We start from the raw sequence: 25,298 nt of genomic DNA on the forward strand, positions 1-25,298 counted from the left end.
ATATACAATATCTTTTAAGAACTACTGGTTATTATTAAATGTTCTATATACTTAGGTGTAGAATGTCTTTTTTCTAAATTGTATAGAGTTGGAGAAATTACTAACAAAAATATTTGAAAATTATGAGAGTTTCAAATAAAATACATATCCACTCGTAATGATTTAGAGGTTATTGTTTTTTTTAATATAATTCTAATTTTTTATCACTTGTTCATTTAATTGTATTCTTTTACTATTTTTTTGTTTAGTTGTTTTAACTTGTAATAAACAATAATATAACACGTAACACATCTTTCCATAAATAAGTCGGAAGTATAACCTCTAAAATTGGAATTTTTGGTTAGAAAAATAAGTTTTATTTCGACAACATGATTATTATTTTTCTAATATGATATTTTTAAAATTTAATATGATACTTAAATAAATATTAAAACATTAGATTACTTAAAAAAACAAACGCATCAAGATGTTTCTTTTCTTATCTAAAACATCATAAAACTTCTCTTATAGACCCAACAAGAACATTGTTAACACAGTTTTGTTCAAAATAAAATGTTATTGCTAATCTGATGACCTCATAATGTGTTTTATCCTTCATTCCCTCGGCTTGTTCTCTTTTCCTCTATTGGTCGTCGGATGTTGGTTGTCGGATTGAAACAAAGCTTTGTTATTTATCATTAACTTGTGTGGTTCATCAGTGTCTCATTACAAGATTTTGAAAACAAAGCCATGTCGTGCTTGTAGTCTTTCTCAAAATTGTGTTAGTTAACATGTTGAACAAGGGACAACAAGATATAGGGAGAGCGTGAGAGGGATGCAAAATGGAGATCAAGAGAGTATTCTAAGGGGCAAAATGAATGGATATAAAGAGGGTGAGAAAAAACAATTTAAACTGCAGGTGGTTCTTAAATTATATATCCATCAATGTTTCACATATAAAATAAATGTTTCACATAAGTCAGGGGCGAAGACAAAAAAATTTCAAGGTTTTCCACATAAATTATATATAAGATAAAAACTAATTAAAAACCAACCAAATGAAAAAGAATATGATATGTTTAACATGAGAAAAAATAGTATATATCTCTTAATACCTAAATGATATCTTATTTATAAAAGCAAAAAAAAAAAAATGAGGGTCCGTCTGGGCCTACTTTGGTCCTAGGGTGGCTCTGCCCATGACATAAATTGTAGTTAATTCTTCTAGAATTGCATTTAGTTAAAGTTTTTATACTCTCGAAGCGTGTAGACACCAAAATGTCTCATCCAATATGAAAATTCGTGAAATTGTGTATCCTTTCTTATATAAAGTTACGATCAGCATACATTATAACTTACTTACTCCTAAAGCTACACTGCTAAAAATCTTGTTAGCAATAATATATCCATCAATGGCAACTTCAACCCTTTGTAACATGATTGAAATTAAGATATATATATATATATATATATATATATATATATATATATATATATATATATATATATATATATATATATATATATATATATATATATTGATGGTGAAAGTATGAAAAAGGTGCAAGCCACATCGGGCATAATAGAAAATAGAAATAGTCATAGTTGTTGCTACCTTTCCTAATTCTATAAGCACATATATCGCACAAATATACCTTGTCGAAGTAACCAAGAGGGTCATGGAGCAACAAACGACTTTGAAGAAGGTGTTGATAGTGCTTGAGTTTTAATGTATCCATACTTGAGAAGCTCATACAAATATAAAAAATATACTATGTTTGCTGGGGATATATACTTTTTTTTTATCAAAGCAGTTATTTGATTTCATACGTCCAAATTTTGAATTCAGTAAATTAAACTCTAACATTTAAAAAAAACATTGCAAAAAGCCAAAAAAAAAAAAAAAAAAAAAAAACCAGATCTCATCCTTCAGTCTTTCATGCACTCATCAAGAAAATCCTTTTTTCTTGATCCTCTGACCAAGAAAATCAAGCAAATCCATTAAAAACTGAATAAGCTTCGCATGAAGTGTCATTGATTTGTATAGTAAGACTTCTGCCATCGACATTCTTAAAGAGGCTAGATAGGAATGAATACTCCACAAAATATGCAGTTGCTCAACAATAACTTTGATGGTTTCTTGTACATTTTCTTCGTTCCATATCATATGCGATATATTTATGTATGAAAAGCATAACGTTTTTTTAATATAAAGTAGACATTGTGTGTGAAAGAATTTATGGGCTAATATGAAAAAAAATATTCTTACACATCGATCGTATAAATAACTTTTTGATATAGTAACAATTGTGTAAAGGAACAAAATCAGTTTCAAAATCAAGTTAATTAAAAGGCTATAATCTGAAGTAGGTTACATTTTGGCCATTAAAAATGGTTGATTGCATTATATGGGTATCGTGAATTAGTTTCCACATAAATAACAGATAATTACATTACATGGATATCGAGAAGTTTCTACACTACATGCTCTCATTCCATGCAATAATCAAACATATCTCACAACTACACATTCTTTGATGACGCAGACACTAATAATGCTTCAATAATCCTTGTTGCACTCCTTCGTTCAAGGATGCCACCGCCTCAGCCGAGAGCCCACCCTCTCACTTTTGACATTCCTCTTATTACTGAGATCTTTCCAGACATCAACTCCTATCATACTGTTCCTTCGATAGCCACCACATCTCTTAATAACGAGCCCTCGGCTCCCCCCATCACATATTCTTCTACCACCATCCCTTTACATAAACACCGCATGGCCACTCAGTCACACCATGTCATTTCTAACACCATGCCATTTCTAAGCTTATCTAAAGGCTCAACCTTCACATAGATTCCTCCCATTCTCCTCTTCCCCGCAACTATTCTCAAGCTTTTCGAGATCCAAACTGGCTAAATGCTATGAAAGAAGAATATAATGCACTTGTTTATAATGGAACTTGGGTACTTATGCCTCAGTCTCCTGATGTTAATATAGTTAATTGTATTTAGTTATTTAAGAAAAATCATAATACAGATGGATCCTTAGCTTGGTATAAGGCACGCCTTATTACCAATGGACAGAGTAAGAGGCCCAACATTGATTGTAATGAGACTTTCATCCCGATTGTTAAGTCGAATATCATCCAAATTGTTCTTAGATTGGCTATATCTCACCACTATCCAGTTCATTAGCTAGACGTGAAGAATGTGTTCCTTTACATCCATCTTCAGGAGATAGTTTACATGCATCATCCTTCGGGTTTCCATGACCCAACATCTACGAATTATGTCTACTTGCTTCAAAGGTATCTTTATATCCTCAAAACAAGCTCCTCGATCATGGTATCACATGTTTGTTCAATTCATTTCATGGATTAGGTTCAATAATATTATATCTGATTCTTCATTGTTCATCTATCTTGAGGATAATCATATTGCATATTTATTGTTGTATGTTGATGATATTGTGTTGAATGCCTCATATTCAAGCCTACTTCAGCAGGTTATTACCATTTTACGTTGAAATTTTGCTATGACAGATTTGGGACCTCTGAACTACCTCATTGGAATTAATGTCACCGGAGATCATCAACACATGTTTTTATTTTACCAAAAATATGCCACAAAGCAAGTAAAAATGTTTAATTGCAAACCTGCTCACACCCCATCTGATACGCATGTTAAGTTCGATGTCATTGGTCATCGGGTCACTGATCACACTCTGTATAGGAGTCTAGCAGTAACATTATACCATCTCAATTTTACTAGACCATACAAAACTTATGTTATTCAATAGGTTGGTCTATATATGAATGATTAGAGAGAGCTTCACTTCATAATGATCAAACATATTCTCAGATACATTTACAACATATTAGATCATGGCTTATAACCATATGTCTTTACCTCTTAGGGACTAATTTCCTACTCTGAAGTGGATTGGGTGAGCCTCTATTTTTCCAAGTGATCCATTGTGGGCTACTGTGTATTTCTCGACCATAACCTTCTCTCATGGTCTTCTAAGAGACTAAGGTATGATTTATCGATCCAATGTTGAAACTAAGTATATATGAATTGTGATGCAGAGACATGTTGGCTTCACAACCTGCTTCATAAGCTACTATATCCACCACTTTATGTTACTCTTGTGTATTGTGATAATACCAGTGCAGTGTATATGTCCACCAATCTAGTTCAACATCAACGCACCGACCATATATTGATTGATATTCCTTTTGTGTGTGGCAAGGTTGTTATGGGTCAAATGTATGTCCTTCACGTCTCCTACTTATCCAGATATGTTGATATCTTCATTAAAAGGCTCCCTTCATCGATGTTTCTTGATTTCATTTCCAATTCGAACGTTCGTACGAGACCTCCCGTTCCAAATGTAGGGGGATATTTGCACATATATATTGTCATATTTATCAGTGGAACGCATTGTGCAATTTATGAGAAATATTAGAATTAACAAAACTTTTTAACGAATGAACAAATAAACATTTTAAAATATGTTGTGCAGTGAACTTTTTAATGTATTTTAGAGAAATTAAATATCCTCAAAAGCCCAGGACGAGCCAAAAAAAAAAAGAACCATTTTGTTATTATAAGTTTTTATTTTTAAATTATATATATATATATATATATATATATATATATATATATATATATATATATATATATATATATATATATATATATATATAAAATAAAAATTGGACCATTTGTAGTTGTCCACTTTTGTCCACTTGGACGCCAAGCTCTACACAAGTCCACCTCTAGGACTAAGATAGAAAAATCATTACAAGAACAACACATGCTTAATTTATAACTGTAAATTAACATACAAATTTATCTTAATTAAAGAAATAGACATGTTCATTCATCAAGAAATCAAAACATTCAAGTTAGAACGAAGGAAACTCGATGGAGGAATCACAATGTCCATATGGAAAGACAGGACATTCAATAAAGCCAGAAGCGGACGAGTCCACACACAAGTATATTTGGTACAATTGACTGTTACCAGAGGAGTCATTGTTGCACTGGATCCATGGTGTCAAACCACTTGCTCCTATGATCGCACTCTTTATGCTACTAAGACTATACTTTTCCCCATTTGGTTGAATCCCTGCATCATATTGACATTATAAGTTTCGGGAAACAAACTAGCAACAAATTTGTTTTCTGTTGTTTGTTAGGTGTGCATGGGGAGTCCTAGATTCTTTTTTTTCTTTCATCAAGCCCTTGAATTAATTAAAATACAAACTTCAACCTATATATTTGAAGTCAAAGCTACAATTTATATGAATGATTAATACCCGCACTTTCCAAAGCATGGAGAAGATTTATTTGGTTCTTGAGGCTAAGAGTCGTTGCAAAATATTCATGTTGATCGAGTACGGATTCCGAGCAAGTCCCATGCTTGTCCCACTCGTGACTCCAAAAAGTTAGCCCGTCGTTGCTTGGGCATGATAATGTTGGCCACTCCGACTGCATTTCACTCCTGAGGTCTGAAATCTGCAATTTAGATAGTAAATTTCCTTCATTTATTCTTGTTACGTAAAAAGACAAACATTTAAAACCATACAAATAAAAACAAATGGTAAAAGAATTACATTGGATGCATCGAAAGGATTGCTAGAGTCGCAATCGGAAGGATAGGAGCCATTGTTTCTATTAGGCCAAAGTCCATGGATTCCAAAGTTCGATGCTGGTTTTCCGGTGATCGGGTAGCAGCAACTTTGTTTTGTGTCGCAGTATGATCCTGGCCACTAAGAAATTATTTACGTAAAATGATTGTGTGCATGGGTCTTATATTCATTAACGTAAATGGAATGAAAACATCAAGAATATGGATTATATCATGAATCAAACTGAATTGCAGGAATTGGCATACGTACCTGTTGAACAAAGTAGAAGAAATCGAAATCTTGGGAAGCGGAGAATACGAGTAGAAAATTCAGGGTTGAAAGCTTGATCAACAGCGAGGCATGGTTGGATTGTATCTTCATGTGTGTAAGTTTGTGTGTGTATGAGGGTGTGTCTAGTGTGTGTAATTATATCGATGAGAGAGTCCGAGAATGTGTGTACGAAAAGGTATGAACACACACTTGAGAATATCGTGTGGTTTGTTTTTTTTTAAAGAGATGAAGAAACAGTCAATGTGAATGATATAAATATAATAAATTACTCATTAATTATATAGTAGTTTTGTTAACAAACTATCATTTATTAAAAATAAAATCAACGCATATAACATATGATATTTTATAACAATAAATTATTTTAAGTATACATATGATACAAGTACTTCATGGAAGGTAGTAGAAAGTTGGAAACGTAACGCGAATCGTTGATTATATATATGTGTATTTTGTATAATATTATAAGCTATTATTTTAAATAAATAAATATATGATAAATCATGTCTACTTTTTTTAGGGTCGAAGAAATAGATTTTTTTTTCAATCCATTAACACGTTGTCGCATCAAATCTATATTATCAATTTTTTATTTTTTTCGATCCACAAAATTAAACTGCTATTTTTTCAAAAGCATTCAACCCACTTATCATAGCATTATTAATTATTAATTAAATAAAACATAATATTTTTTAATAAAGTATAACATTTTTAAATTAAAAAAAACCTAATACAAAAAAAAATAAAAAAAATACACGATAGTTAAAAAACAATGAGAGAGAGAGATGTAGTAGGATGAATAACACTTTTAACATCACAATCGGAACCCACCAGCCCAAAATCCTATATTAGAACCACTGTCGGTATCGCCATCTTACAGCCCCAACCCAAACCCAGACACCACTTTGGGCACCCTTGGAGCAACAATAATATGATCGTTTCTCCATGTCACAATCTAATATAATTAATTCATTTTATTTGTATAAATAAGAGTCGCACTTATTAACCATGTTTACTCAAAAATTATTGAAATATTATTAATTATACATCTTCCGTCCCAAATTAATTGATTTTTGAATTATTTTTTCTTCAACTTTGACCTTAAATATTTTTATTTGTGTTATATATTACTTAATAAAACTTCTAACAATGAAAAGAAATTTAAAATATAATTCATTCATATATTTTTTTATAAAGTATTATCTACAAAAAAATATATTTAAGGTCAAAGTTAAAGAATAAAGACTTTAAAAATCAAATATGAAAACTTAATTTGGGACAGATGTAGTATTAATTAGCAATGATGGTGGATTTCCATGGACGTTTGACATCCTTCTATTTTTCGTCCAAGCCTTTAGGACATGGTGATAATTAATTTTTGGGAAACTTTTCCCTTTTTTTGTCTCCATATAACCACAAATATACAACTTTCCTTCTCCTTCTTTCTTTATGTATTATCGTAGCTGCTTCCCTATTGTTGATCATATATTTTTTTCTATAAATATATATTGAGCCAAAAGATTATCTCCAACATATATAGTTACTTATAATATTATATTATACCAATGTGACACTAACACTCTCCCTCTTAAAGACTGAGGCTCCCTAAAGATATATAAGGATGTGTCAAGCCACGGGATGCAAAACCCAACTATGATACCATGTTAGATATATATAACATTAGGTTATAACCCGTGGAAACCACGGTACTCAAAATAAAATAACATATCAACTATAAAATAGTAACCATTATTTATATGCAAAAAATTCCTTAATTAATGTTATGTTCATCATAAGCATTGTAGTTTATTTGTTTGTTCTTAAAACGGCATTGTAATATGTATTATAGCATTGCACTTTCAAACACAAATAGTAAATACATGCATAAAGTATGACGTATAAAAAAATATTTTGACCAAAAGATAATTACATTGTAACATTTTTGAAATTTGAACATCTATTAACCACTATTTAGTTATATTTTATAAAGTGTTACAAATTATAGCGTGGGTAACAAAAAATTAAATAAAGACAACAAAACCTGTTTACACGGGGGAAATCATTAATTATGTTGTTTTTTCTATTAAATGTTACAATTTATAACAATGTGTCCGTGTAATCAAAAGGTTTCATTTTTTTTTTTCTGATAATCATGAAATAAAATAAATTTTTTGATTAAATTTTGGACCTTTTTTTAGAATTATTCTAAAAAAAGATACCTGACGTTTAAGAATAGTTACTTGAATGGTCCCCGTCAATGATTTTTTTTTTTAAAAACAGAACATAGAATCATGTAACATAGAATAACGTGGTATGGTGAAATGGTTAGTTACTTTTTTATAAAGTTTGTTATAAATGTAATTTCACTTTATTGAAGAATACCTTAATGAGTCTTATTAATAAAAAAAGGTTTAATGATTTAATAAATTTTAAATAAATTATATCAATTTAAATCAGTTTACATAAAGTTTAAGACCAACTTTAATATTTTTTCTTTTTCAAAATTTCAGGTTTATTTTGGGGGTTAAAATAGTCATTTAAATAAATTAAACATTTTTTTTGGTTTTCAGTTTTCACAGGGGTAATTATAAATTTAAATAAACCAATTCAAATGGCTAAGTTGACATGGTTTATGTTTATCGATTAAAGATTTCCTAAAAAATAGCAATTACTTAATAAGTTATTTAATTATACATTGTTGACATACTATGTTTATCTTGCATAGTTATACAAATAAAAGGATTTAATCGGCTGATTTGTAGGGACTACAATATATCGATTTCAATTGCTCAACTATAAAGATATTAACTGAAAGAATTTTTATACAGATTAAATGGAAGGACGAAAATGAAGGAACATATGGGAAAAAGAACACATGTGCAATGGACGAATTATGTTCCTGAATTAATGAGATTGTAATTGAGTTTGAATTTTTTTTACATATCATGTTCCTGATTTACTATAGTGTGAGTTTAAATGACCAAAAGTCAATTTGTAGTATTCTTGGCTGGGGGAAATGCTAGGAGGTAACTGAGGAATTGAGATGACACATAAATGAAACAATCATAGGATTTGTATTGATAGAAATCCTTTCTAGATTAAAAATGGAATTATTATTATTATTATTAGTAAAAGATATAAATCAATTCAAACAGAAAGCTAGATAATAATACGGTAGTTACAAGCAACTGAAAAGTAAAAAAATTAAAAAGAAAGAAGAGAATAATGAAGTGGAAATATATATTTATGAGAAAAAGAAGCAAAACTGAAAGGAGAATGGATGGATTGATTGAATCATCAACTTTAGGTCTTGAAAGAATAGAATTGTCCCCGTGACACTTATTTTGTGCATATTCTTATGACATGCTTGAAAGAATTAGATATTCATATACAAGAGGACTATAGAAAAAATTGCAGTTTGAAATTTCATAGTTGCTTGCCATGAGGAACAACCATTTCAAGAATCTCAATGAAACTGCACTTGAATCAATGTAAGGATCAAAAAGACTCTTAAGAAGCTTCACTTCTTCTTCAAGCTTATGTGCGTGGACCTACCTGTACAATTCATTGAGCTAAGTGAGCACTAAAGAATGATTTAATAACTTCATGATAAAGTTAAAATCTGACAACTCTTTCTCAAGAATAGTAGGAGGACCAAGTTGTCATTTGTTATTACCTTTACTATTTCACAACTCCTCATTTCCTTGTGAACCTGGTCCAAGGCACATAAATTCAATCATGCAGGTTGATCATCAACCTGTTAAAGTCAGGTATAGATTGGGTGTGTAAAAATACATTTATTGCCATGTTTACAATGACCTTTACTGAAATAATGGCACATATTTGTGGGATTCCCTCTCTTCTACCTCTTACAGTCAAATCTCCATCAGTGTAATAACAATCTCCATATAAATTGTGATTTCTTGATTAAACAATTTGAAATGTTCACTTAAACCTATAAATTGATCATAATTTAGATACCTACATTCATCAAGAATCATGTTTAGATAGTGTAATGACGAGTCCCGATGAGGGGTGGGGGTCGGTGATGTGATTTGTAGAGCTGGTGAAATTAAACATGGTCTATGCAAATGTAAAATCTGGTTGCATTAAAAAGAAGGTGATATAAGGGAATGTTTCTTACTATGATACTGGAACAACAACCAAACCTAATTTGGAAAACCCAGTAAAAAATAATTGATTGAAACCCTAAATCGTATAGAAATATTCAAAATAAAGAAAAGATGTTCGTTTTTTACCTGGAAAGAAGCGAGGGTGGCAGTGAGTGGTGCTGTGCAATGGTTGTTGTGGTGAAACTTAGGGTTTCTCGAGAGCATTGTGAGATGGGTGGTGCGGTGGTGTCTGATGTTGTTTAAGCAGTGGTGATTTAATAGCTTATCCGATTAAAATTTGACAAAGACCCCCTGATTTATTGTGATTACCTTGAATAATCGGTTGAAGATACTTTGATTGTTGACTGCACAAATCTCGACAGTTGAAGTTTAGGGATTCATAACTGATTACAGATTTGATATCATTGAGCGGGAGAAAATAGAGAAAAATGCTAGAGAGAATGCCACATGGAAAGAAGATGGTCTAAAAAAAGGACATGTGGCATGTAGGAGAGGTTTTTATTAAGAATGGAGATATGTGGAGTGGATAATAAATAAGAATATATGGGACTTGTACTCCTCGTAAACTCATCTTAGTCCAAAATCTGGACTTCTAATACTTACCTTCTTCTTCAATAATGGTTTGAGAACTCAAACATCACCTAAGAGTATCAATAAGTGTGTCAAAACTCTATTAAGTGGCCATTTAAGTCACTTATTAAGCATTTAATTCCAAAAATGAAAATTTATTGATTCAAATCATTCCTTATGTTAAAACATGAGAGTAGGAAAAATAGGGACTAACTTGATCAAAAAAAATTTATTCAAATCCTTCCTTATGTTAAACATGAAAGTAGGCAAAAACGATGACCAATTTGGAGTTTATATGCAAAAGTTATGACATATCCAAAGTTTGTCACTATTTATGGGTCCTACGAGGGAACGATAAAAATCTATGCAAGCCATGTGAGCAAACAATATCTATTTGGGTGAAAATATCCATTATACGCGGATCCCGTAAGTGTGAAGGGATTTTTTTCCAAATCATTCTCACGTATTCTCAATTTCATGAAGGATGATTCCATTGATATACCCTCAACTTAAAATGACATGTAAACCTATCATTTTAGTCCCAACACTAAATCTAATAAGCTCTTTCGCACAAGCTTCAAAGTCTTCATGTTATCTAAAACTTCATTAAATGATCACATAATATTGTTAGTTTAACAACAGTATAAAAGTTATAATGTTGTTCTCTGCACATATAAAATATATGTACATATACAAAAATGTGCAATTTTCGATGCTCAAATTTAACGTTAGATACCCATGACTTTTCTATATGTCCATATGTAAGGATGATTTTTGTATCATCAAAATTAGAAGAGAAACGAAATTAATGTTGGTGATCAAAGCATAAACAATAAGAAAATGAACACTAGATTTATTATGGAAACCCCAAAATAGAAAAAATCACCTAGGGAATAGATATCCCAAATAACACATCCTTAAGGAACAAAGAAGGTTATATTTTGCAACACCTTAGTGACAATTTTGAGAACGACCGCTTAACAACTATCCCATACATGCATAATTTCCAGTGCATCTTTAACAAAACTCCACCGTAGGATGAAAACAATCTTAAGCACTATAACCTTTAATCATCATGAGAAAAGAAAATATAATGTGTTCAAATTTACCTAAGGAGTTATTTAAAAAGACCAACCAAATTCAAATGGAGTTCAAACTTTACGGTGGGAAACAACTTTATCATCATGTCGACGGGGTTTTGTTTTATGTTAATCTTGGTCACTTTGACATTTATTTGATAAATGAAATCTATGCTGTAATGATGTCATATGTTAATGTGATTTATTCACTCGTGGTACATCGAATCGTTCGTGAGGCATCTCACACTTTCACCATAGTAGCAAATTATAATGCATGAAAAATCACCACATAACTCACCGTATGATCCTATAACCCAAGTTGCCTCTTCATACACTTCCGAAACTGTTATGTACTCAATTGACATACTATGAAAAACAATGGTAGATGAAGTGTACCCTTCCAGCTCATGGCACAATCACCAAAGTAAGAACATAACCCATGAGTGATCTTTTTTTGTCGAGATCGCATGCATAATTAAAATCAACGTATCCATATAACTAAATTGTTGATTTCCCTAAACATGACTTAGAAGTACCTGAAGATCCATTGGACAAATTTCCAATGTTGCTTTCTCAGATTAGCCATAAAAATGACTTGCTACACTCAAAGTATATGATAAGATGAGTCGGAAACACACAACAACATACATCAACGATCCATTTGAATTTAAATTAAGAACATTTTATATCTGATTAATTTCATCAAACATATTATACCATTTTTGGGTTGATTGTTTAATTCGTAAAGTGATTTCTTCAATATCGACACATCAAATCTTCTTTCTAAGGAATATCAATACCTTTGGGTTTCTCCATGTAATTACTTTCTTCCAATTCACTATGTAAGAAAGTGATATTCATGTCAAGTTTTTGAAGCTCAAAATCATGCATTGCAACAATGTTAAGTAAAGTATGGGTGGAACTATGATTAACATTGGGAGAAAACATATCACTAAAATCTAATCTATTATGGGTATTTGGCTATCTCGTTTCCAGCATGTCATGATTTGGATCGGACATCCTCCATTTTCTTATACATCAGTTTTTGCCTATTTGAACTTTTTTTAAATAATTTTACAAGATCTGAAATTGATTATTTCTAAGAGATTCCATTTCTTCTTGCATAATTAAATCCACTTGTCAAAATCAGAAGTAGATTTCTTCGATATAAGATGTAAGCTTTTGATAATTTTCAATTTCCTTAGCAACCAAGAAAGAATATGAAAATGAATTAACAAAATTAGTGAACCTATTAGTAGGTCTAATAACCCTCTTATATCTATCACTAAAAATAGAACAAGATTGGTGTGAAGAACCCTATTAAAATATATCTATTTATGGTCCAAGATTAAACATTGAATGATATCTTAAATTGGGTTGAATTTGTAAAACTTGAAGAAATGTTTTATTATAAGAATATAAATAGATTTGTGTTGTTTGGGTATGTTGTGTTTGTTTTAGTAAGTGCAGGGAGTATAACTTGTTTTCTGTATAAAAGAGAAAGCACGCGGATCTTTGAGAATGCGTATGGATCAGATTTGTTCGGGTTTGGTTTGTGGTTATTACCCGAGGTATATATGTTTGCTCAACTGTGTTATCTAGAGTCATTTAGTTCATTTTCACCAACACACACAAATTGAGTCTATTGAGTCTCTCTGTTCTTGAGTCATCTTCGTCTTCTACGTTTTAGGGTTTGTTCTAGTTTTAGAGTTTGATTCTTGTTAGACTTGGTTTGTAAACAAATACTTTTTTGATTGTTGTATATGTCTGAGTGTGAGTGTTAATGTAGTGAGTTTTCTATTGTAAGTTCTTGAAAACCAACTAGATCTTCTTTCTCATTTAATAAAAGATTTGTTGATGTTGTGGATAGATCTATAGTGTTGTGAATTTTATCATGGTATCAGAGCAGGTTCATATTTCTGCGTCGTTTCTTTCCGTGTTTTGATCGAGTTTTTGAGTTAGGGTTTCTCGATTTTTGTTGTGAACCTTCCTTGGAAGTTTCTTTCTGAGTTTCTTATTCTGATCTTCGTTCGTCGGTTGAATCTGTTAAAGCCTCTCAGACATCGTCGTTTTTAATTGTAAATGATCGCTTAATAGTAAACGTTAGATCCTTTGTTGTTGTCTAACGGTCAATGTTAAGCGATGACCAACATTAAGAATGCAAACGGTGTAATCTGAGTTGATTGGAGATTTCAGGCATTTGAATGCCCGTCTGCCTCAGTGTTAGACTCTATTTTGTATAGGTCTAACGGTAAACTACATTGCTGTTTGCTATGCGTTTTTTGGTGGATCACTGTAAGGTTTTCGCACGCTTGTTCTCTTTTCTTATTTGTGTCATGGTATTTTTGGGTTATTGTCTTGTATATTGTTTTAACTCTTACAATTTGGTGATAATAAGATTGTATTCTTGTGATTATACTGACTTGTCTATCCCAAGAAAGTTGATTAGAATCTGGTCTAGTATAATTACTCTTTGTGAGAACACATTGTTGTTGTTGTTACTTAAATTGTATCAGTTATGGTTGGGGAAACCCCTTCTGGATCTGGTTCTAAAAGTCCATATCATTATGATTTTGATGATCCATTATTTTTACATCCTTCTGATTATGGTGTAGTATCAATTATTAGTTTTAAATTGACTGGTATTGAGAATTTTCGAATCTGGAAAGTTTCTATGACTAGGGCCTTGAAAGGTAGGAATAAGTTAGGGTTTATTGATAAAAATTTTCCTAAACCTAATGAGGATGAATCTAAAATTCGTAAATGGGAACGTGTTAATGCTGTTCTGTGTTCTTGGCTGCTTGGTTCTATGTCTGAGTCTTTATATGCTAATGATGCTTGTAATGATAATGCTTCTGATATTTGGTCTGAATTAAGTGAAACTTATTCCAAAGCTGATGGTTCTGTTGTGTTCAATGTGCATAAAAAAATAAATTCTCTTACTCAGAATGGTTTATCTGTTTCTAAGTAGTATGGTAAGCTTGATGCTTTGTGGAAAGAATTTGATGGATTAGTTAATATGGCTGAATGTACATGTGAAGCCTCAGCTAGTTTTGTTAATCACTCAAAGTTGATGAAATTAATGTAGTTTTTGTCTGGTTTAGATAATACATTCAGTCAGGTTAAAAGCCACATTTTGTTAATGGAACCTCTTCCTAATGTAAAAACTGCTTTTCCAATTGTATCTCGTGAAAAATCTCCTCAAAAAGGAGGTTCCATTTCTTAGACTTCCACTAAATCTCAGGCTACTACTTTTGTTGGTAAAATTAATGATCAGAAACAAAATAAGTTTCGTGGTAATTCTAATATGCAGTTTAAAAACTATGGACTTAATGGACATACTATTGGAAGGTGTTATAAGCTTATTGGCTTCCCGAAAGATTTTAAATTAAAAAATCAATCTCATAATTTTAACAAGATTTTTTCATCTAATAATTCTATGTCTTCTGATGTTAATGGTTCTTCTGATGTGGATGTTAAAACTAACAATTCTTCTGAAAAGTTTTTTCTCACAAGTGAGCAATATAACAAGGTTCTTAGTCTCATCAATGAGAAGTCTACAACTAGTGAAGTATCTGCAAATATGGCAGGTATTTGTTGTAACTCTTATATTTCTACTAATAGAAAATGGATTGTTGATTCTGGTGCAAATCATCATATGACAAAGAATGATTTTAAGTTGAATAATGTTGTTGATGTTTCTAAACTTGATCTTAGGGTGGATCATCCTAATGGTTCTTCTGCTAGAATTAATAAAATTGGAAACATGAAGTTCTCTAATTCGGTTGTCTTATCTGATGTTTTTGTTGTTCCTGAATTTAATGTTAATTTACTTTTAGTTCATAAACTTTGTAAGGATAATAAATGTCAACTTGTTTTTGATGAGTTTAAATGTGTTGTTCAGGATTCACAGTCCAAGGTGACTGTGGGGACTGGTAGTGAATCAGGAGGACTATATTATCTTGAAGATTCCTGTTCTTCAGGTAATATGGATTCTTTAAGTAGGATTGGTTGCTATGTTTCTAAAATTACTTGGCATAATAGATTAGGTCATCCTGCTATTCAGTCCTTAAATTCTCTTAAACATGTTCTATCATTTGGATCTAAGTCTCTTCCTCCGTGTGATATTTGTCATAAAGATAAGCAGTCTAGAAATTCTTTTCATTTAAGTGTGCATAAAAGTGTTTCACAAGGTTATTTGGTACATATTGATGTTTGGGATCCTTATAAGGTTGCTACTTCAGATGGTTTCAAGTTTTTATTAACTATTGTGGATGATTTCACTAGAGGTGTTTGGGTTTATTTGTTAAAATCTAAAACAAAAGTTTTCTATTGGTTTTCTGTGTTTTATAATTTCTTGAAGAATCATTTTAATTCAAATGTTAAGATTGTTAGGTTTGATAATGGTACTGAGTTTGTTAATTCTCAGTTTAAAGATTTTTTTTGATAAAAATGGTATTTCTCATCAGACTACTTGTACTTATACTCCACATCAGAATGGTATTGTGGAGAGAAAACATAGACACCTTTTGAATGTAGTTAGATCTCTTTTGTTTCAGTCAGGTTTGCCTCTTAGTTTTCAGGGTGAATCTGTTTTAACAACTGTCTTTTTAATAAATAGACTCCCCACTTCTATTTTACAAGGGAAGTCACCTTTTGAAATGATTTACAAGTGTTTGCCTAAATTTGAAAATTTAAGAGTATTTGGATGTTTATGTTTTTCTGTTAAACAAAATATATCAGATAAATTTGTTGAAAGGTCTGAAAAATGTATTTTTATTGGTTATTCTAATGACAAGAAAGGATATAAGTTGTATAGTCTTGATAATTCTTCTGTTTTCTTTTCCAGGGATGTAGTGTTCTATGAGGATGTTTTTCCTTTTAGAATGAAAAAAGATTCAGCCAATGAAAATGTGCTTTCATTTTTTAATGATTCTGATTTTGTTGACTTTGTACATCCTAGTCCCTATGATGAAGTTCTTCAATCATCCTTTATGGATGAGGTTTCTGAATATGATACTTTTGTGATGAGCCACTAGGCTGATGAAACTGGTGTAGCTGATTCCTCTGGATCGGCTAATATTAGCAACCAGGATGGTTTGGAACAGTTGTCTCAGTCTCAGGAGGTTGGTCCAGGTTTCTCTGAATCTTTTGAGGGAAATAGCTCAGAAGGTTTTGAACCATCTGGTAGTGTTAGGAGGTCTAATAGAGAGTCTAAAATGCCTTCTAGATTTAATGACTATATTATAGAAGGAAAGTATGAATATGGTATTGAAAAGACTTTAAATTATGCAAGATTAAATCCTGAGAATCCTTGTTTTTTTTTTCAAACTTAAATAAAACTATTGAGCCTAGGAAATTCTTTAAAGCTTCTAGTGATTCTAATTGGGTGACTTCAATGAATGAGGAAATGGAGGCTTTATATAGAAATAAAACCTAGGAAACTACAGATTTACCCTCTAATTGAAAACCCATTGGTTGCAAATGGGTATACAAAATTAAGTATAAGTCTAATGGTGAGGTAGAAAGATTTAAAGCTAGATTAGTAGCTAAAGGTTATAGTCAAAAAGAGGGTATAGATTATGAGGAAACGTTTTCTCCTGTTGCTAAAATGGTAACAGTAAGGGTTGTTGTTTCTTCAGTTGTTAGTAATTCTTGGAATTTATTTCAACTTGATGTGAATAACGCATTTCTTTATGGGGATCTTGAAGAAGATGTTTATATGACTCTTCCTCAAGGGTATCATACACCTGGTGATACTCATGTTTGTATGTTGTTGAAATCTTTGTATGGTTTAAAGAAGGATCCTAGGAAGGGGAATGAAAAATTGTGTTCTTCTTTGTTTGAGTTTGGTTTTATTCAAAGTATGAATGATTATTCCTTGTTTGTCAAAAATAAAGGTGATACCATTGTCATTTTGCTTGTGTATGTTGATGATATTATTATAACAGGAAATTGTGAGGCTGAGGTTGTTAAAGTGAAAGATTTTTTAAAATCAAAGTATTTGATTAAAGATTTAGGAAAATTAAAGTTTTTTTTGGGTATTGAGGTTTCTGATAAAAATAATGGAATCTGCTTACCTCAGCGAAAATATTGTTTGGAATTAATTCATGAGTTTGGTAAATTGGCTTGTAAGCCAGTTAAGACACCTTTGGATTTAAATTTTAATATTTCTGAGCAAGGAATTGATGAAAAGGATGTTTTGTTAAGCAATATAACTGAATATCATAAACTTATAGGTAAATTGATCTATTTGACTATAACTAGACCTGATATTTCTTTTACTGTTCAAACTCTTAGTCAATTAATGAATTCTCCAAGAAAGTCTCATTTGGATATTGCAATGCGTGTGTTAAGATATCTAAAGCAAAATCCTAGTAAAGGTATTAGTTTTTCAAAGAATCAAAATGTTTCTTTATGTGCTTATGTGGATGCTGACTGGGCTAAATGTGTTTCTACGAGAAGGTCTGTTACTGGCTATTGTGTCTATTTTGGAAATTCTTTGATTTCTTGGAAAAGTAAAAAACAAGACACAATTTACAGATCTTCTACTGAATCTGAACACTGAGCTTTGGCTACTGTTACTTGTGAAGTAATGTGGATTCTTAAGTTGTATTTTGATTTGGGTGTTAAAAACTTGTTTCCTGCAAAGGTTTTTTGTGAAAATGATTCTGCAATTAAATTGGCTCTTAATCTAATTTTTCACGAAAAGACTAAACATTTTGAAGTAGATATTCATTTTGTAAGAGACAGAGTTTCAAAAGGGATTTTAAAAATTGTAAAGATTGATTCAGAACATCAAAGAGTTGATATTCTTACTAAGGCTTTGTCATCGAAGCAACATGATTTTTTGTGTTCTGAATTGGGGTTATATGATCTTTTTTAAAATAAATAAACAGTGTATATTAGTTTTTTTTTCTCTCTCAATGTTTATCTTGAGGGGGGGGGGGGGGGGGGGGGTGTTAAAATATATCTATTTATGGTCCAAGATTAAACATTGAATGATATCTTAAATTGGGTTGAATTTGTAAAACTTGAAGAAATGTTTTATTATAAGAATAAAAATAGATTTGTGCTGTTTGGGTATGTTGTGTTTGTTTCAGTAAGTGCAGGGGGTATAACTTGTTTTCTGTATTAAAGAGAAAGCACGCGGATCTTTGAGAACAGGTATGGATCGGATTTGTTCGAGTTTGGTTTGTGGTTACTACACGAGGTATATATGTTTGCTCAACTGTGTTATCTAGAGTCATTCAGTTCATTTTCACCAACACACACAAATTGAGTCTATTGAGTTGTTAGGCGTGTCAAACCCAACAAATAAAGGGTAAAAATGACTCCTTAAACACTACTACTATGCACTAATAGTGTAGTACAAGGTAACTAGGGTCAATCCACAGAAATACAGGACAAGTGTTTATACCTTTTTGCGTAAGGTACAAAAGTGGTCACAAAATGGGGGGTTGGTATGCAATGATTTAAACAAAAGAATAAAGCAATAAGTAAATGATCAATTAAATGAAACAAATTCAGGATTTGTGAGAACTCCAACTCTATGCAAGACAAATTAGCAATGTGATTCCATGGATGACAAGATATTTGTTTAATTCTATCTAAATTGGTACATGGAAATGCTAACAAGATCTAGCACCTCCCATTCACCACATTGATTAACCAAAATAAGTTCTTTGATTAATCCAAACCTTACCAATCTAATCTAAACAATCTCTTAGAAATAGGTTGAAAGATTGCATTAAAATTTATGTGAATGTTCCCAACAACACTCAATACTCCTCATAAGATCGGGAGCATAAGAATGTGTGAATAAGATTTACACTAAATTCATTCAATAGAAATCGGTTTAGTGCTTGTTACCTAGTCCAATTTACAAAACAATTACGGATTTTGCAATTAGATAACTTGAATGATCCAACCCTAATTCAAATGGCCAATAAGAATCACAATTAGAATCAAACATTCGATTGAAACAAAATCAAATTCACTTGATAGAAAATTGAAAGAAAACATCAAGTCATATGATTGAAATCACAACTAGAAGTCAAGACATAAAGTTGGAGAATCTAGGGTTCTAGCCACTCATGACTAGAACAAGATCACAAATCTAGAAAATGAAATTAAAGTTCTTACAAAATGAAATCAAATGTTCCCAAGTGTTATGCAACTTCAAAATCCTCAAGAAATTCGCCTTCTCCACTCCAAAAATCGACCCCCCCCCCTAAGTAAAAAGTCGGTTCCCCCCTTAAGAATGGTGAAAAACTGCTTTAAAACCCACATTGACGTTTACACGGCCCGCGTAAATTAACACTGTCATTTACACGGCCAACGTAAATGCAAAAATATACTGCGCAGAAATCTACGTTTACACGATCCGCGTAAACGCAAGACTTGCATTTACACGGCCGTGTAAATCTCTGTAAAGCCAAAATCTTCATTTCTTTGATATCTTGCTCCTCGGTGCTCTGCAAGTCCTAAAATTTTGTCCGCAACTTTTATTTACCTCCTCCAACAATATCCTACCTCCAAAAGTCCCTGAAATATCACAAAAGTATTTGAATGAAATTACCTCATGAAAAATCACGAAAAACATGCAAAATGCATGAGTTTAAGCCTATATGCAATGTACTTTTATGAAATAAAGCTACAAAATAGGTACATGAAATGCACCTAACATGAGTCTCTCTGTTCTTGAGTTATCTTCGTCTTCTACATTTTAGGGTTTGTTCTAGTTTTAGAGTTTGATTCTTGTTAGGCTTGGTTTGTAAACAAATACTCTTTTGATTGTTGTATATGTCTGAGTGTGAGTGTTGATGTAGTGAGTTTTCTATTGTAAGTTCTTGAAAACCAACTGGATCTTCTTTCTCATTTAATAAAAGATCTGTTGATGTTGTGGATAGATCTGTAGTGTTGTGAGTTTTATCAAACCCGATGGGGTCGACCAAAAAATGTTACCTCGGTGGAGTAGATTGTCTTGATTTTCGGTATTTTCTTAAGCGATAGTGTGCTTTATGAAACTAAGGAATCCCATACGAATCAATAGGCTTAGGAGAATATTAAGATGATTAACATTTTAAAAAGAATCATTAATAATTAACTTAGTTGATGGGTGAGTAGTGTAACGTCGCCAAGATTACAAAGAGATTTTTTTCGTTTTTATAAACAGATTAACGAATTAAGACCTTTAACTTAAAATCTATAAGTGACATTCTTTTGTTTGAAACCATTATGTTATCAGAGACGAATTACAAAAAAGTGGAAATCAATATCTTCGATGTGTGTACTGTCCCGTCGAGCTCTTCCCACGAACAACCCGCAAAACATTTAATCCACAACTATAAGCATAAAGCTTAGTGAGTTCCCCAGTATACCATATATTCCATCATACATATAACGCATCCACACAAAGTCCTCGGCTCTAGCGTCGACCTACCAACTCTTTTGTCTAAATGCATGTATCATAAACAACAGGCCCGTTCCAAACGTTCATAACATGCCCCACCTAAAGAGTATAACGAGCCCAACCCTAAATCATAACGGGCCTAACCCAAACTACATAACAAGCCCAATCCAAGGAGTATAACATGCCCAATCCTGACTCAATTGTTAGTGGCCTAATCCTGGTCTTTCATACAATTGCCATGGGCCAAATCGTGGTCTTTTATACAACACATAAAATCATATGTAGTCAGGGATCAGATAGACAGTCGAACTGATGATCCTTCGTGAAAGCAACAAATCAAAAACGAACCACGCAATAAGGCTTTACACCAAGAATTCTCACGCCATCTAACTTTACCACACACAACCCCTAGGATATCCCTCCACAAACAATCAATACTATTATTACCCTAACCACTCATAACACCTAACAATATCATACAATCCACATGCAAGTGTCCTATGCTACACATGCATAACAAGGAATTATCCTAGTCAACTAGCGTACTCATAATCTAACAATGCCACTATCCTAAAATAAAAAGGATATACAATTTCATACGTTGCATAATGATAATACTCACTTGAATCGAAAAGTCGAAGAAGGATAGTAACACTCTCACTTCCTCGCACTGATTAATCCCGCAAAACCGGTTATAACTAATTAAAAATCAACCCTTAATCAATAACCGAGATTCTTCAAGTTTGATACAAGGTTAAAGTATTCAAAAGTTAAACGGTCAATGGTCAACAAAAGTCAATGGACAACCAAGTCAATGGTCACCACTCTGTGGTGACCTCTTGGCTACGTCGTGGGTAAGTCAGGAAAAAACTGTCGTGATGCAGAGCAGTACCATGTCATGGTTTTTAGCAGAAGGCTCTTTATTCATTAAGAGCTTATTACTTACAGATCAAAGTCCATAACTTCATATCTGATTCTTTTCATTGACTTAATGGATAAGATTTCCAATGTTAATCATTAAGTCATCACTACAAAGCAAGATCTACAACCTAAGTCCAATAAGTCCATCAAAGGCCAAGTACTTATGCATGGACTCAGCATAACTAAAACTTGGTCCTTTTTCTTACTCCACAGAGGTTAAGAGCCTCGAAAGTGCCATAACAAGCTCTAGAGCTCCTCAACTCCAAGAACATTCATTAAAAAGGACCAAAACCATCTTTTATGAGCAATAACTTGAATCTATAAGAACAAAGTTCAAGGTACAAGCTATATACCTCAAAAAACTCAAAAATCTAAAGAAGATGATTGATCTAATCTAGCTCTATGCTTCCTTGAACCAAGATGAAGTTCCATCTTCCTCGAGCTTCACAAAACCATGAAGGACAACTCAAAACCAAGCCACTAAGCTCATAACCATAGAAGGGAGGCTAGGGTTTTGAAAAGGGATAAAGGGGGATGAAGAGGATGCCTTAATCCAAGATTTAAATGCCCTATTACAAGAGTTAATGTCCTAAACTGTGGGAGAAACCCTAAATTTCATGGGCTTGGGATGCAGCGATCACACGTCGTGGTCGCCATCCAGGCATGATTCTCATTTAAGTCGGATGGCCACGTCATGTTCCATATCCCACCACACCGTAGCATAAGGCTTTCCCTCAAAAACCTTATATTTGAAATCCTTAAGTCTTCAACTGATCATATCGAAGAACGGGTGTCGCAAGTAGTACATCACAAATATTGTAATCTTTCATTCCTGATTCGTAACCAATAAAAAGGCATTTAATATCACTAGTATTTAGCTTAAATTTGTCTTGGTGAGCATATGTAACTCACCAAAAAATCTATAATTACGAGTAGTTTGTGGGCAAACTGGACAAATATCAGCCAACATATTATTGTCCAATAGAATTGTGGGTGAAAATTTGATCAAATAAGATGCAATGCAGATTGATTCTTCCTAAAATATATGATGTAGAGATGACTCGGAGAGCAAACAATGTGTCACACCCTCGATCGGCAGCGGAAACGTCGGGTTGTTGGACGTAGTCATGGATTACAGTCATAGCATATATCAAATGGTACAAAATCATAGTAAAAAAATACAACTTCTATTAATAGGAAATAGATACTACATTGTCTTGTTCCACGAGTACATCATTACATGAAATTAAAATACACTACATGCCTTAACATATAGGCATTTATAAAACTTAGTTCGACGATAGATAAACAAAAGTTCCATAGCTATATCGGAGTGTGTGTAACTCTGTCTTCTTATGTTCCTGAGAAGTCATGCGTTTTGAAGACACGTCAATATAAAGTTGGTGAGTTCACAGATTTTGATTCTGAGTACTTTTATAACTGAAAGTTTAAATATTTGAGTTGTACGAGTGTTTTCTATCTTATATTAAATATTACTTATTATAACTAAAAATTATATGTTTACAATGTATAAGTATCTATCTGACTTATAATTATAGATACTTGTAAAACCTCCAAGTATGTGTAATGAGTGTATAAGTGTTTATTATACTTATATTATTAGATCCTTGTACAACCTCCAAGTATGTGAACTGAGTGAGCCTCCCACACATGAGTGAATGAATGTCCCTCCTAACCATGAGCGAATGTATGTGCCTCCAAGGCATGAGTGAATGTATGTGTCTCCGAGACATGAGTGATGTAAGTGTTTCATATGTTTGTATGTTTGTATCTAAGCTTTGTAATTAAAGTATAGACAATATATAACTATCGTATAATTATGTAATTAGAGTTTTGACAATATATAACTATTGTATAGTTTTTTTAGTGAGTGTGTCTTAAACTTTAACTAATAAAAAGAAAAAGGCACTAGACCAATGGTTCGATCGGGTATAAAGTTCCTACCAAAAATCGGGAAGCATAACGGTAGTAAATAGAGTAATTCCAAGTTTTATCAAATGTAAAACCAACAATACCAAATATGTGTACATGTCTAAATAGATGTATATATCATTTTAATCCAACGACAACTATTTAATGGTTATAGATATGTTAATATAAATAACGATTTATTATTTATAATTATAATAAAAGCTATATTTAACATTTATAAACATCAAATATATGTGTATAACATGTATTCTAGCCCCCCCCCCCCCCCCCCCCCCCCCCCCAAGAAAAATATTAAAGCGTTTAAAAGCGGGGCTGTGAAACTCACTTTCGTAGCGTGCGTTGAAACCGTTATCGAGATTGGGAACCAAGTTGCTATTTGGAATTTCACAAATGATACTTCTTTTCAACGAAAAAACCTGTGAGGGTTGTAGACTGGGAAAAAGCGATTCGGTAAATATAAAAACTTTAGTCGTCGGGGCTGCCTGAATGTCGCCGAAATAATGTTGTCGGTGAAGGTTCACAAGTCACAACGACCTTTAGCTGTTAGCGACGATGGTGAAGGAGGGATGATCGGAGCCTACTGGACGAGCAGAGTTGCGACGGTAGTAGGTGGCAGCAGCAACCAAGCTAGGACGGAGCTACGGTGGCCGAAGGTGGCGTCGGCGGTCGGAAGTGCGAGATAGAGGGAAAGCTGAGAGAGATGAGGGAGAGAGGGAGATGTGGGTAGAGAGAAACCTCCTCTCTCCCTTTTATAGGAAGTTAGAAGCCACACAAAATTGACAACTGTCGCTCTCTCGTCGCGCTAAGTATCTTAACCACGCACGCATCAGGTGTTGCGTTCTCGAACCGTGAGTAAAAATTTGACGAAAAACGATTTCCAATCTTTTTTTTTTGGAAATCACCGTTCAGAATTCCCGAATATGGTGTTTCCAAATATGTAAACGAAATTTCCGAAAGAAAGACGTAACTATGTTAAAAATGCGCATGAAGTTTTTTTCAGTTTTATTCTGATTACCGTGATTCTACAATTTTCATAAAACGACTGTAACTTCGTGATAAAAATATTCCAAGAATGAAATCAAATATTATAGCATGGTCTTAGCTCAAAAATACTTAACGGATCACGTAACTAACCTAATTTTTTTTTTTATAGTTCGTTTACGGAAAAACCAATTATATTACTAATTTTGTTTCCTTAAAAAATTCAAAACTTTTGCATATGATCTCTTTTTTCGATGTTCTTTATATCGACAAAGTCGTATTTTCATGTTATATCTAATTAGTGTTTTGTTTGTACATAAAAATACTCGATGCATGCATC

The 25,298-nt window shown here is 32.4% G+C and overlaps 1 protein-coding gene and 1 long non-coding RNA gene across 2 annotated transcripts; both read right to left on the reverse strand.

Moving 5' to 3' along the window:
• Window positions 1–4,806: 4,806 nt before the first annotated feature.
• On the reverse strand, window positions 4,807–6,097 carry LOC111891168 (extracellular ribonuclease LE). The gene is made up of 4 exons (XM_023887248.2): window positions 5,886–6,097; window positions 5,601–5,756; window positions 5,304–5,502; window positions 4,807–5,113 (listed from the first exon to the last, which is right to left on the reverse strand). Exons 1-4 carry the CDS (start codon window positions 5,994–5,996, stop codon window positions 4,890–4,892), a joined length of 690 nt encoding a protein of 229 aa, XP_023743016.1. The 5' UTR covers window positions 5,997–6,097; the 3' UTR covers window positions 4,807–4,889.
• A 3,094-nt stretch (window positions 6,098–9,191) lies between these two features.
• LOC111915591 (uncharacterized) lies at window positions 9,192–10,503 on the reverse strand. Its single transcript, XR_002858205.3, has 3 exons — window positions 10,166–10,503; window positions 9,583–9,663; window positions 9,192–9,461 (listed from the first exon to the last, which is right to left on the reverse strand). It is a non-coding gene; the product is annotated as an uncharacterized LOC111915591 (long non-coding RNA).
• Window positions 10,504–25,298: the final 14,795 nt, after the last annotated feature.

Source organism: Lactuca sativa, chromosome 8 (assembly GCF_002870075.4).
Source record: "Lactuca sativa cultivar Salinas chromosome 8, Lsat_Salinas_v11, whole genome shotgun sequence".
In the NCBI taxonomy this organism is placed as follows: Eukaryota; Viridiplantae; Streptophyta; class Magnoliopsida; order Asterales; family Asteraceae; genus Lactuca; species Lactuca sativa.